The 14,306-nt window shown below is 44.0% G+C and overlaps 1 protein-coding gene across 1 annotated transcript in view; it reads left to right on the top strand.

Moving 5' to 3' along the window:
- Nucleotides 1–14,050, top strand: part of LOC144762276 (ATP-binding cassette sub-family C member 10-like) — a 1,522,948-nt gene extending 1,508,898 nt beyond the window's left edge. The window contains exons 21-24 of the mRNA XM_078647417.1: nucleotides 5,916–6,061; nucleotides 10,716–10,813; nucleotides 11,714–11,826; nucleotides 13,232–14,050. Coding sequence (XP_078503543.1) covers nucleotides 5,916–6,061; nucleotides 10,716–10,813; nucleotides 11,714–11,826; nucleotides 13,232–13,367 — 493 coding nt within the window. The 3' untranslated portion in view covers nucleotides 13,368–14,050. The remainder of the gene's footprint in view (nucleotides 1–5,915; nucleotides 6,062–10,715; nucleotides 10,814–11,713; nucleotides 11,827–13,231) is intronic.
- Nucleotides 14,051–14,306: the final 256 nt, after the last annotated feature.

Genomic DNA, 14,306 nt, shown 5'->3' with positions numbered 1-14,306 from the left:
GAAGCCGAATGTGAAGAAAAGCACATCTCTATGTCTGAAGCCTACTCCGATGCTGAAGACCTCACACCGGGCCAAAGGATTGGGAGTACAGAGACTTCTTCCCCTAACATCAACTCCATAAAAAGGCTCCAGTCCCTCTTCTGCCTTCGGGCCAAGGTCGGCACTGAGAAAAATTTTTGAGTGCCCCGCCTTCGGGCTTAGCGCTGAGAAACAAACAACAGCCTTTTGGCTCGGGCTCTACCCGTCCTCATGCCAGTGCCGACCCAAAACCTTGGGCGTCGAAATCGAAACACATTCTGGTGTCAGTGCCAGCGTTAACCTAGGCTAAATCTTTGGAACAGAGAACTCCGGAGCCGAAACGTTTGACGCCAAAAAAGGCATCTAAAGAAAGCAGTTCATCAAAAGAGTCTCGGACCGATGTTCCACCTTTGGTTCCAAAACAAAAGGAAATTTCTGAATAATCCACAAACTGGACATATTCCTGCCAAATTACCTGAGAAAAGAAAAATGGGCTCACAGGATTACCACATTCCTCTTAAAAAGAAAAATATGGGTACTAACCCTTCTCTACCTTATATTCCACCTTCTTCGCCAATTGATCCAAATTTGCTCATCACACCCACACATTCACCACCACCACCATCACCTGACGCACAAGATACAGGGGATGGGGATGCAGATGACTATGCACCATAAGATACTGACACATGGGATCATTATGACACTGATCCTCAACCAGATAATGATCAGACTATATCCATCCAGACCTTCTCCTCCAGATGATAATATTGGATGTATTGAGCTCCTTAACAGGGCTGCACGGTATCATGGGCTAAAGCTAAATAAAGAGGCTTTAGAGGGAGATTTTTTGTTTGAAATCCTAAGTTCATCTCAGAGGGCTACCCAAACATTACCACTGCTAAAAGGTATGCTTAAGCATACTGATGACATCTTTAAAAACCCTGTAAGAGCAAGAATCATCACTCCTAGGGTAGAGAAAAAGTACAAATCTACACCTACTGACCCTGTATATATTAAAGTCCAGTTGCCCTTGGACTCTCTTGTAGTTTCTAACGCTCATAAGAGAGCTACTTCACAAACCACAGGTGAAGCCCCTCCTCCTGATAAAGAGTCCAAATTAATTGATGCTTCGGGCAAAAGGGTAGCGTCACAAGCAGCTAATCATTGGCACATTGCCAATGCTCAAGCACTATTAACGAGATATAAGAGGGTAAACTAATAACGAATACCTCTATCAGATGTGAACTGGATACAGAAGACACAGCAGCCCGGGCAGTAAATACTAGCGTACTGCTTCGTAGGCATGCTTTCTCAAGAATTTCAGCATTTAAACCTGAGATGCAAGCCTCTATTCTTAACAAACCATTTGACAAAGAACACCTCTTTGGTCCAGCTATTAATACATCTCTGTAAAAAATAAAAAAGGATACTGATGTTGCAAAGTCCATGGGGGCCTTACAATCACCTTCCAATAGAGGATCCTTTTGTCGCTCATTCTACAGGGCTGGCTCAAAAAATATATCTACAGAAAATCCCTCCTCCTCTTACAAAGGCAACAATCAGTCACCCTCTTCAAGAGGTTACTTTAGAGGTGGATATAGAGGAAACAACTGGAAGAGGCAGCGGTAATGCAACATGCAGTTCACCTGCAAACACCAAACAGTGACTTCCTTTCTTTCCTTCCCCCGATTATTCATCTCCTGTCGGGGGAAGTCTTTCCCAGTTTCTACCCATTTGAAATACGATTACATCAGACAAATGGGTTCTACAAATTGTCCAATCTGGTTACTGTCTGGAGCTTACAAACACTCCACCAGACATTCCTCCAAGGTCACACCTTATGTCACAAGAACATCTTACCCTTCTAAAGCAAGAGTTTCTCTCTTTGTTGCAGAAAGGTGCAAATTAACCGGTCCCTTTACAATACCAGGGGGTAGGTGTGTACTCCCTCTACTTTCTAATTCCCAAAAAGGAATTCTCTCTCAGGCCTATACTAGACCTCAGAGAACTAAATCTGTACATTCAGTCGGACCACTTTCATATGGTAACACTCCCACAAGTGCTTGCGCTCCTTCAGCAAGGCGACTTTCTCTCCACTCTGAATTTAAAGGACGCCTACTTTCATATACCAATACTTCCTACACACCGTAATACCTAAGGTTTGTGGTAAAAGGTAAAAGGTGCTCCCATTTGGAGTAACAACAGCACCCAGGGTTTTCACAAAATGCTTAGCAGTGGTTGCAACCCATATACAAAGACAACATGTTCACGTCTTCCCATACTTAGACGACTGGCTCCTAAAGGCCAGGTCGCACGACAGCTGTCTACGCCACACACAAAAAACTGTGCAATTGCTCCACGAGCTGGGATTCACAGTAAATCTGCCCAAGTCCCATCTCCAACCGTCCAACACTCAAGCATGCCTAAGAGCTACTATAGACACACAAAATGCTCTAGTATACCCAACTCCAGCCAGAGTCCGGAATAAACAAGTCCTGCTGTCTCAGGTTCAGCCTCAACACTCTTTACCAGCTCGGATGTTCATGCAGTTACTGGGAATGATGGCATCTTGCATTCTAATACGCAAGACTGTGAATGCTTAGCAAGACAGTGGAACCAGGCTCAGGGTCTGTTATCAGATCTAGTGTTGGTAGACGGCTGCACCCATCGATCTCTGCAGTGGTGGAACACACAAAACCTTTTAAAAAGGCGCTCCTTCAGTGATGCACTGCACTATGGATGAATTGGCCTGGGATATTTGTTTATGCTTTTCCACCTCTCCCACTCATTCCATTAGTGGTTCGGAAACTCAAACAAGGTCCCTGACACTAATCCTAGTTGCTCCCACGTGGGCACGTCAACTCTGGTTCGCAACCTTGTTGGAATTGTCACTAGTTCCTCATCAAAAACTACATCTTACACTCAATTTCCTCACACAGAGCCATGGAGACATAAAACATCCAGACCCCAGTCAACTCAACCTGGCGATCTGGCACCTGAAATCCTAGTGTTTGGCTACCTTACTCTACAGGCAGGCTGCATGAATATTATCAAATAAGCTAGACGTCCTTCCACAAGAGCCTGCTATGCAGCAAAGTAGAAATGGTTTGTAATGTACTGTACTGACAACCACATCAACCAGCTTGATTCTTCTGTTCAAAACATTATATGTTATTTGTTACATCTACAGCTTTCCAGTTTAGTGTACACATCCGTACGCTTACATTTGGCTGTGATAGCTGCATGCCTCCAGAATAGACAACATCTATCTCTCTTTAGAGTGCCTGTCATCAAAGCTTTTATGGAGGGACTCTAAAGAGACATTCCACCAAGACATCCACCTGCTACAGTGTGGAATCTCAAGATTGTTGTCACCAGGCTAATGGGTCCACCCTTCGAACCATCGGACAACTGTGAACTGAAATTTCTCACGTGGAAAGTAGCTTTCCTCATAGCTACTACATCACTGAGGAAAGCGGTGAGCTTCAGGCACTAACTATAGAATAACCCTTTTTACAGATGCACCAAAAATAAGTAGTTATCCGGACCAATCCTAAATTCCTTCCTAAAGTAATTTCTGCCTTTCATATCAATCAATCTGTTGAGTTACCTGTGTTCTTCCCTCAACCATATTCTGTAACCAAATGTGCCCTACACACTTTAGATGTGAAGAGAGCATTACTTTATTACATAGAAAGGACAAAACCTTTCCGTAAGACAAACCAACTTTATGTCGCTTTTGCTCCACCACATAAAGATAACCCTATATCAAAATCAGGTATTGCAAGGTGAATAGTCAAATTCATTCAAATATGCTATGCAAAAGCAAAACGAACATTAACAGTTCCCCCTAGAGCACACTCTACACGCAAACTGGGGGCTTCTATGGCATTCTTAGCTAATATACCCATAGATGACATATGCAAAGCTACAACATGGTCTACACCTCACACATTTACAAAACACTATTGTGTATATGTGTTAGCAAGACAGCAAGCTAATGTTGGCCAAGCAGTTTTACGTCCACTATTGCAAACAACTGCAACAGCTACAGGTTAGCCACCTCTTTGGGAGAAAACTGCACTGTAGTCTATGAACAGCATATGATCTACAGCTCATATGCCTTGAATTGAAGATGCTACTTACCCAGTATGCATCTGTTCTTGGCATATAGAGCTGTAGAGTCATATATGCCCACCCGCCTCCCCGGGTACCTATACCTCTTGCAGTAACATCTTACTTAGGTACATGCATTCATGGACATCTCCTTTTACTACTCTCACTAACTCCATTATCACCCTCTGTGGAAAAACAATCTAACAATGGAGTCGAATCCCATGAGCACTATCACCGAAAGGAGGAGTCACCTACCTTGTGACTGGAAAGACTACTTCGAAGAAAAAAAAAGTCAAACATCCAGACCCAACACTAGATGGCGATCTATGCACAGCATATGACTCTAAAGCTCTATATGCCAAGAACTGATGCATACTGGGTAAGTAGCATTTTCCTTATCCTGAACAAATGTCCATTCCAAATTAAATCCAGAGGTCGGTAGTTATGGTAATTTCTTTGTTTTATTCCAAACGCCAGAATTCCAAATTGGTAATATCACAGCCAGTCTCAATAAAATGCAGCCAACACATGTTTCGTCTCGTAGATAATTTCCACCAACTTCATCAGGGCTAATAAGTCATTATCAAATTCAGTCCTCAGTGGTAAAACATAGATTTTCACGAGCACCCATATCTCAGTACTTAATTCTTTATTATCTTTTGATCCAACAGTCGGCAATTCATGTATCTGCAAACAATGGGGAGAGTGCTCCTCATTTTATCTTGCCTTCTAAACAAATGGGACACAACATCTTAACAGTCACCAGTTTCTCAGCGAATTTAGAAGGTTGCACACAGTAAACTATCCACGGAACAGATAGCCAAATTCTCGAACAAGAATTTGGCTGCCTTCTCATTAATGTATTCGTCGGCCATTTATGATGGCTAATATATTAATCGAAACTAAATGTACAACATGTTCATGGCTGGTCTGCCCAAAATTACTGTCATTTATTTTTTTGGCTTTCCCAGCACAAAGGGATCCTTCTTTACAGATGGAGCAGATAAATATACTGCTTCTTCCTCTGCAGTGGTCTACAGTGCCTCTTCAACCAGCTTCTGCAGATAGTCTCCATAATTTTCGAACTGAGAAGAGTCCACCTTGCTGTAACGCAAAGGTCCAGTCAGTGACCTTCAGCGACGATAAAGTTTTGCCATCCAGGCTCCTCAGACTTGACACTTCTTATTTAATTGCTGTTGTCCATATAAACCTCAAACCCTTTCTGCCGCAAGTGCCAAATCTCTGCTTGAGGTGACCAGTGCCAACAAATCTCTATGTAGTCTGATAAACGAGAATTGCTCACTATGAGGCCCAGGATATAGATACGCTTTCAAGACAGGGAATGGTAAAAGCAGCACAAAAGCAAGGAAGCTAAGGATCACTGTCTACTTTTCAGTTTCTGAATGGTCATTAAGGAAGCCACCTATCCGGTTGCCCTATTGGGATCTCATGGACCAATGAAAGGTGCAGTATGTATATCTCCAGAACTTGAACATATTTGTTCAGCCTGGCAAGCAATGTCTATGCACAAGGGAGTTATGTTATGTTATGTTATGTTATGTTATGTTAAGGTGTCTTATATAGCGCAAACAGCTGCCCAAGTTGACAGTTCCCATCACTCTCTCTCTCTCTTCCTCACTTTCTCCTCAACCTTTCTTTTCTTTCTTCATCATATTTCATTTTCCAACGGACTCACAAAGGATTGACATATTTTCATATTGTTCCCATCAAATCAAGTTTTGAAATTCAGTGATGTATCGCATTTCTTGTTTGCACAGGTCACAGCTGGCCATCATACCCCAGGACCCCTTTCTCTTTAGTGGAACAATCCGGGAGAACCTAGACCCAAGGGGCAGTTACCTGGACAGTGAGCTGTACAAAGTCCTGGAGCAGTGTCACCTTAAGGAGTTGGTAATTCGCATGGGTGAGTGTGGTTCAGGTCAATATCCATGCAGAATTACTTGTAAAACACAGTCATTACTATATTGTATACCCAGTTGCACACCCCTTTTGGCTTAATTTTGTAGTGTCCTATTAATCGGCTATTAATTTCAAGCCCAAATTCTCTGTACAGTGGATCCAATTGCTTTCTGAAAGTATCACAGGAGAGAGAAAATGCACCCTAGCAGCGTTTCAATAGCCATTGCTAAATAATGAATTACAACACAAAAGAATGATTAACGTTGTCAAACATTCATCCCGAGTCACAGATCTGGGCCTAAATCCATAGTTTTTTTGCTCAGCTCGCCATTTCAGTTTGGACCCAGCCATACGCAAATCAGTTTTGACCCTGCTCCCCATGGTAACAGTCCAGCCTGAACTGCCAGGCCAGGCCCTCCCTGGACCAGAAAGCAAGCATCCCAGGACCGGTTTCATGGTATCACCCCTCATCAGCCAGGCTAGCTTGAATCAGGTAGCTAAGCGAACACGGGACCCACGCCTGAGCATACCCATCCCTCTTTGGGCAAAAATTGCAACATATAAAGATGATGAACAGAATGCTGAACATTGTCAAACATTCACCTCCAATCACAGATCTCGGATTAAATAAATTTTTTTTTTGCTCGGCACTCCATTCCAGTTTGTACCTAGCTATACAGAAATCCGTTTTGACCCTGCTCCCCATGGGAACAGTCAAGCCCGAAGTGCCAGGCCAGGCCCTCGCTGGACCAGAAAGCAAGCATCCCGGGACCGGTTTCATGGTATCACCCCATATCATCCAAGCTAGCTTTAATCCGGTGGCGTAGCGAGGCACAGGACAATCTACGCATACCCATTCCACTTAGGGCAAAAATTGCAACACAAAATATGATGCTTGTCATGCCATTCCAATTTGGACCCAGCCATTTGCAAATCAGTCTTGACCCTGCTCCCAATGGGAATAGTCCAGCGCCAATTGCCAATCCATGTTCTCTGTGGACTCAAAAACAAACATCCTGGGAACGGTTTCACCCCTCATCAGCCAGGCTAGCTTGAATCCAGTGTTGTAGCGTGCTTACGACCCACATCTGGGCATACCCATTCCACTTAGGGCAATAATTGAACACAAAAAGATGATGGAAGAATTGCTGAACATTGTCAAACATTCACCCCCAGTCACTCATCTGGGACTAAATTCATAGTTTTTTTGGCATGCATCCAACTGGAATGGTGTGGTGAGCGAGTGCATTTGTTCTTTTTGCATTTGTCACCCTAAGTGGGACTGGCATGCCCTGATGTGGGTCCTGTGCCCACCATGCCACCAGAGCCAAACTATCCTGGCTGATGAGGAATGATACCTCGAAGCCAGTCCTGGTATGCTTATTTTGGTCCAGGGAGGACCTGACCTGACTGTGAGAAAGTGCCATCTTTCTTGCATGGTATGCCCCCACTTTTTGCTGAATTGCTGATGTACTTTGACTGAGTGTGCCCTGGGTTCCTGCCAATCAGGTACCCATGGCCTGTGTGCCTTCCCTAAAACTGTGTTGAAACTAAAACCCAATTGGCATCTCCGGCCACATGTCAGCCCCTGGTAATGATACCCTAGGTACCCAGGGCATTGTGACCAGAGAAGGCTGCATCACTTATTGTGCCACCCTTAGGGGCCCTGCACCCAGATACACACACACTGCCTTTGCAGGCTGAGTGTCCTGGTAAGGAACAAAACAAAGAGTCGACATGGCACACATCCCTGTGTGCCACGCCCACAAACCCACTGCCCTAGCATACATCAGCCACCCCTCTAGCTGGGTGCCCTATGCCAGGGGTGTGGGCACAGGCGCATGAGCCCTGTGCCCCTACAGTACCCAGGGCCATTCCTGGGCACTGTAAGTGCAGTGATGCCATTGAGAGTATATGGTGCTGGGAGGTTGTCATTACGAACTCCACAGCACCATAATGGCTACACTAAAGACTGACAAGTTTTATATCAAATTTCTAAGCACATTAAACCCACATGCCAGTGTGGGATTTAATGTAAAATGCACTACAGAGGGTATCTTAGAGATGCCCCCCTGAAACCTAACCTACAATCCACGTCTTGTCTGAGAGGCTGCCTAGGCTGCAACACAGCAGACATGTTGCTGGACCCCGGGGTAGAGAGACATCCGCTCTCCTGGGCCTGCAACAATGCACGTCTGGGCGAGGTGCTAGGTTTCCTCCTCCAGGATGGGCAGGGGAAGCTTCAAAGGCATGCCGCCTTTGTGAGCTTCTCCAGGCCACTTGCAGTACTCAGCAACTGGCCCCCACCAGTTCTGACCCCCACTCTGGCGGGAAACCCTCAGTGAGGAAAGGGGGTGTCCCCTGACTAAGTGGCAGCTCTCTGTGAGAGTAAATCGAGGCAGGCGAGGAAGGCCAATAACGTCCGTGGACCACGGCGATTAAATCCCGGCAGGAATCCGTTATCCGACAAGCACACCGGTCGCTGTTCTGAACCGCACTGATCCCTTTGTAAAACCCTAGCCTCGAACATTCCCCCATTTGACACGCAAATCACCCTCAAGCAACACCCTTGAACTACATAGCGTTGTGGAGGCGACCCACCCCAATCGGATCACTCTGCTAATTTCTTTGATTGATTCCAAACTACAAACAGGCTGCACCCCCAGTCCTCTGTGCTGAGTGTTTCCTACACTCCTCTTCGCCATTAACCTGGTTATCAAAGGAATTTCAGACTGCTCACCCTGTCCTGATGATGATCTTCACTCAATAAAGATCGAAACAACGTCGACCCTCCCCAAGGAAAAATTTCCCTCCATTGTATATATTGTTGTGGATTACCCCTAGTGGTCTATGTGATATTTCATCTATTTTCACTTTTTTCACTCAAGTCACGATATGCAACCCATCACTTATGTGAGCACCTGAATGTATACTTTAATACCTACATGTTGAAAATACGAATTGATTAAAATTTCACATGTTGCCCTACATGCTCTGTTCCCAGATTGATTTAATATCTAGTTTAAATATGCTTCCACTTCTTTTGGACCTAATTAGGCCACCCCTGAACCATTGTTCTCCTTATATATAATCAGGTACCCAGGGCCTATGTTCCTTCCCTTAAACTGTATTCTAAAGTCTGAAAACGAAAATACTCACCTGTTATCAGGAGAGATCCCAGTGCTGGATCTTGGTGCCCTGCACTGACCCTTAAAAGTAATTATAACTGTACTTACTGGTAACTTGAATTTCCTTCAACAGGATAACATTGCCTGTTTTTTGCTGAAAAAGTTTCAAAGTGTCAATTTGTGAAACTTACAAATATTAGCTAAAAATCGCCTGTATTACCTAAACGCATTCTTTCAATTCTTTACAGGAGATGCACCAGTGCTGGATCCAGGATCCAACACTGAGTGAGGAAAAGTAACGATAATACTACTTACCTGCTAAGTTAATTTCCTCCCATAGGATAACATTGGTGATTCTATGTGAAAAAGTTTTTGTGTCAACTTTTAAAATACAATAATATTCCTTAAAAATCACAACTGTAACCAAAACGCTTTTACTAAACTGTTTACAGGAGATGTCCCAGGACTGAATCTAGGCTCCAGTCCTGTGCTTCGAAAAGTAATCCATAAAGTAATTCATTGCATTTAACTAGAAATTCCCATTGAGCTCAATGTCACATTGTGTTTGAAATTGTGTTGCCTATTGCAACAACTGTAACTATTGTACTAAAGTAACTCATTCTGAGAAAGTATATTTTGATACCTATTGTTGGTTCTAAAATAAAACAATTATATATTTTTTATACAAACCATTGGCCTAGAGTTCAATTCTTGAGTGTGTGAGACCATTTGCTGACTGAGTGTGTACAACAAATGCTTTACACTGTCCTCTGATACTGCCTTGCTGCTCGACCAAGCTACCACTTTAGAGAGTAAGGTTATATCTAACTTTAGCCTCTATCAAACCTCTGCCAACTGTGGACTCTGTGCACACTGTATCTTACTTTGGTCCAGTATATACAGAGCCACTTTCTTACACTGACAGTTCAGGCTGCACTGTTCCCTTGAGGAGTAGGGTCAAAACTGATATGCATATAACTGGCTCCACACTGAAATGGCGTGCCCAACAAAAAAACAATGAATTTAGGCCCAGATCTGTTCCCATGTGGGGCAATGTCAAGACTGATTTGAGTAAGGCTGGGTCAAAACAGGAAATGTTGTGATGAGCATAAAACTATGGGTTTAGGTCCAGATCTCTGTACTGGGGTGTGTTTGACATTGTTCATCATTCCGTCCATCATTTGTTCTTTTTGCAATAATGAATACAACATGACTGAAATAAATGGACGAGAATAGTGGACAAGTTAGGGATCTCCCATGGTTCCTTGAGCAGTGGGTCTGCACACTTCACTCTCCAAAACAGCATACAGAAAATGAACCTGTAGCATCAAGAAGATGGAGGGTTCTGCTTCAGGGCTCTGAGTGACCGTGTGGAAGACTCATACTCTTGCTTCCTTATGTCTGATATCTCCTACAAACCCTCTGTTGATAGGGACCCCATTGTTGACTGCTAGTAATTCACAATTCTACGTCTTACCTGCCCTAGCTGGTCTGACATCCCCCTCTGCAACTTTTTTTGTCTACATGCAGGTGGACTTGGTTCTGAAGTAGGAGAAAGAGGGAAGAACTTCTCGGTGGGACAAAGGCAGCTTGTGTGCCTGGCAAGAGCCCTCCTGATGGATGCCAAGGTATGGTACACCTGATGCACAGTAATGAAAGCAAGTACAGGAAAAGTGTTTGAAGAGATTAAAAGGAGTGTTCCCCACATTTCTAAGGGGCTCTCATGCATCAAAGCAAATGCAAATTCTAATTGAGGATCATTCTTGTTTCAGCTTCACTGAGACTAGCTGAGGGACACAAGTATTGTTGTAACCTAACAAAACATCCCCAACATATTTATTTATTTATTTAATGAGTTTTATATAGCGCTGGCTAGACCCCAGGGTATCAGAGCGCTTTACATGAGATTCAACATTGTTACAGAGTTACTTCAGTTACAATTACATTAGTTACAGACAAAAAACATTTAAGGAGCATAGAAGACTCGTAAATGGAGTGAAAGAGGGGAAAGGGGTATGGTAAAAGGGGTAGGAGGGAGATATGACAGAGACAAAGGTAAAGTCTGCCCAAGGTTCGGATGGGTAGGTGAGGGCCGAGAGGAAAGTCCACAGCCCATCTCCTCTAAAGTGTAGAAAACAAGGTGGTTAGACTATGGGGTAGAAAAACCATAGTCTTGATATGAACTGTGGCTGAGCTTCCACAAAGTCCACACAATTTAGTTCCTAGAAGTGAACAGATTTTTATAACAATAAACAATTTACAGAACTGAGTCTTTGTAGATCACTGAAAGAAGTTGATGGGCAAAGAACTTAATCAAACAGTTGAATAATGTTAACATTGTATATGTACAAAATATATCATGGCATTGGTGAGACAGGAAATCATTCAGTTTACAAATCCACCACCCTTGGTATTCCCCGAGATCAGAAAGTAGACAGAACTGTTCAATCCCTCTCCTCACTCCCAAAATGTACACAAAAATACAACTGCTTTTCTCCGCTCATGTTCCATCTCACCCTGTGGTGTAGGTTCTTTGCATCGATGAGGCCACAGCAAGTGTGGACCAGAAGACCGACCAGGTGCTGCAGCAGACGATTCGCGAAAGATTTGCTGATAAAACGGTGCTCACAATCGCCCACAGGTACCCTAGCTTCTTCTACTAAATGTTTCATAGAGATAGCACCTTTAAGTTTACTGATCATGAATTCATAAATGCCATGTTGGAAATGGAAAAGTGTTTGCCACATACCCATTATTTCCGTAGAAAAGTAAGGCATGACTGGGGGGTTAGGACCAGAGTCATAGTGGCAGGCAGACCACCAGAGTAAAATGTACTGTTTAGGGTGCTGTTGGATTCAGGCAGCCGATAGGGTGCAATGTGAGTGTGGTGTGTTGTACCGAGCAGTGCAGTTTTAGTGCTGTAAAGTACAGTGTGGGTTCTGTGGAATGTAGTGTGGGTGCACTGAGGTGCAATATGATGGATTTTGGTTGCAATGTTAGTGCCTTGAGCCACAGTGTGGATATCTTATAGTGTAATGTCAGTAGTATACTGTGAGATCTTTAGGGTGCAGTGTCGGTGTTGCGGGTTATAGTATGAGTGATGGTCAGTTTGGGTGTGGGAGGGTGCACTGTGTGTCATATGGCCTTCTGTGTGAGTGCTGAAGGGTGCAGTGAAATTCAGTTTAAGCATGGCGAATGCAGTATAAGTGTATAGTCTGATATAGGTCGAGTGGCAAGCTGGGCCATTGTTTGAGACGGTGTGAAATTCATAGGGTAGCTTTGCACCTATATATGTTACTGCAGCACAGTCTGAAGTTGTCAGCTGTCACTGATGAATTCTGCAGGACACATAAGCATGGATTAAGCAGTACTTGACAGTGTTCCTGAATATAATAAAACCTGGCTCATTTAAATGTAGTCACTGTCAGTACCTTCTGCCTGTAGATGCTACTCTTTCATTTTGCCCATCTTATTGGTGCCCATACAGTATCTCGCTCCTTTTGCTCCTTGCTCTGCTGGAGGCCTCTATAAAATCATCATAGTGAGAGACAGAAATTCCCGCCCTTAAACAATCGAGTAGGAAAGACTTGTATTCACAATTCCCAGAGTGAACACCCTCCACTAGCCCTCCTTTACTAAGGTTTTGTGCAGGTATTCACGCAACGTAAAAGAATGACTTTACTTACCATTTTAAATACCTGCAGTCCTGAACTGCATTACACCGCATGAGTGGCAAATAAGGGTCACTTTATGTTTTAAATTATATAGGATCTTGCTAGGTGAACTTCTATGGATGGTGTACTGTATGTTTCCTGTGATTATTCACATCCTACTTCTAGGCACCTCCAGCTGCATGTCACAATAGCTGTGTGGCGAGGGTCATTGAGCTATGGATGGAGAATCAGCAAGACTTACACTCTGTTCTTACTTCAGAGCTTCCATAACTCATTGTACAAGGAACACCCTGTGCAATCCCATTGCTGTCACTCTCTTCCTATTTACACTCTTCTCTAATGCACCTGTCCTCCCTCCCTCTCTTCATGCAGGTTGGACACGATCATGGACTCGGACCGGGTGTTGGTGATGCAGGCTGGGAAGGTTGTGGAGATGGGGTCCCCTCAAGTGCTGTGTAACATGGAAGACTCTGCTTTCTACCGGCTTGTCCATGGCGAACAGCTATGATAGGAGAGCCAATCCTGCAATGTGGAAGTAATGGGACAAGAGGTTCCACTGGCAGAATTGGGACCGAGCTGTATTGGTTAACAGATTCACTTGGCCTGTCGCCAGTTAATAAAAGGTCATTGACATCTGAATGCAGAGGATAACTGTGCACTAAGTGCACCATTATCACTATTCCTATCCTGGTGGACAACAGCTGAAATTAATGTTAACTCACCAGCTGTTGAAAGTGTGAAGGAATGAATCAAAGAGGAATATGAGGTGTGCATTATCTAGAAGAGTGGGCACTGTGGGTAGTTGCACTTGCCACAGGCACAATCCGATCATAGGTTTAAGGCTGTCTGCTTGGTGCCTTCCAGGAAATGGAAACAAAGACTAACTTGAGGGAATGGTCAGGCATGGTATATTTTGGCAGGGCCACAAATGTAGCAAAGGGAGTGAGGACACAGGTAAAACTAGGAATCACTGGGTAGTGGCTCTGGAAGATGAGCAGCCACAGTTTGCAGACAGTCCCTGGATTATGAGGGAATACACAGGAACGTGGGACAGTCAAGAGCATACAGAGAAAGCTGGAGATATCTGATAGAGACTTCTAGTTGTAGATTCCATACCTTTAGAATTACACCCAGGCGTCCGTCTGGATCCTGTGATTTTTCATTAGCAGTACCGCTGCACGTTGATTGGCTCCACGTCCGGCGTTGTGCGCACTTGAAATGACGTTGCGGGACCGACATAGAGGTCGCTTGGACGGCTGAAGTCAGTTCTTTCTTTTTCCGCGCCAGCCTAAGCGCAGAGCCATAGAGAGCTACCCCTTAGCTGTTTCTTGGCTACTCTTTTTTGACTTTTATCAAAAAAAAAATTCCTGAGTCATGGACTGGTGTGTCGAGATGTCCCAACGTAGGACCGGATTCAAGCTCTGCGGATCCTGTCATCGAATGTTGC

The sequence above is a fragment of the Lissotriton helveticus genome, chromosome 6 (assembly GCF_964261635.1).
Source record: "Lissotriton helveticus chromosome 6, aLisHel1.1, whole genome shotgun sequence".
In the NCBI taxonomy this organism is placed as follows: Eukaryota; Metazoa; Chordata; class Amphibia; order Caudata; family Salamandridae; genus Lissotriton; species Lissotriton helveticus.
Note: the sequence above shows the minus strand (reverse complement) of the source record. Positions and strands in the feature narration are given on the sequence as shown.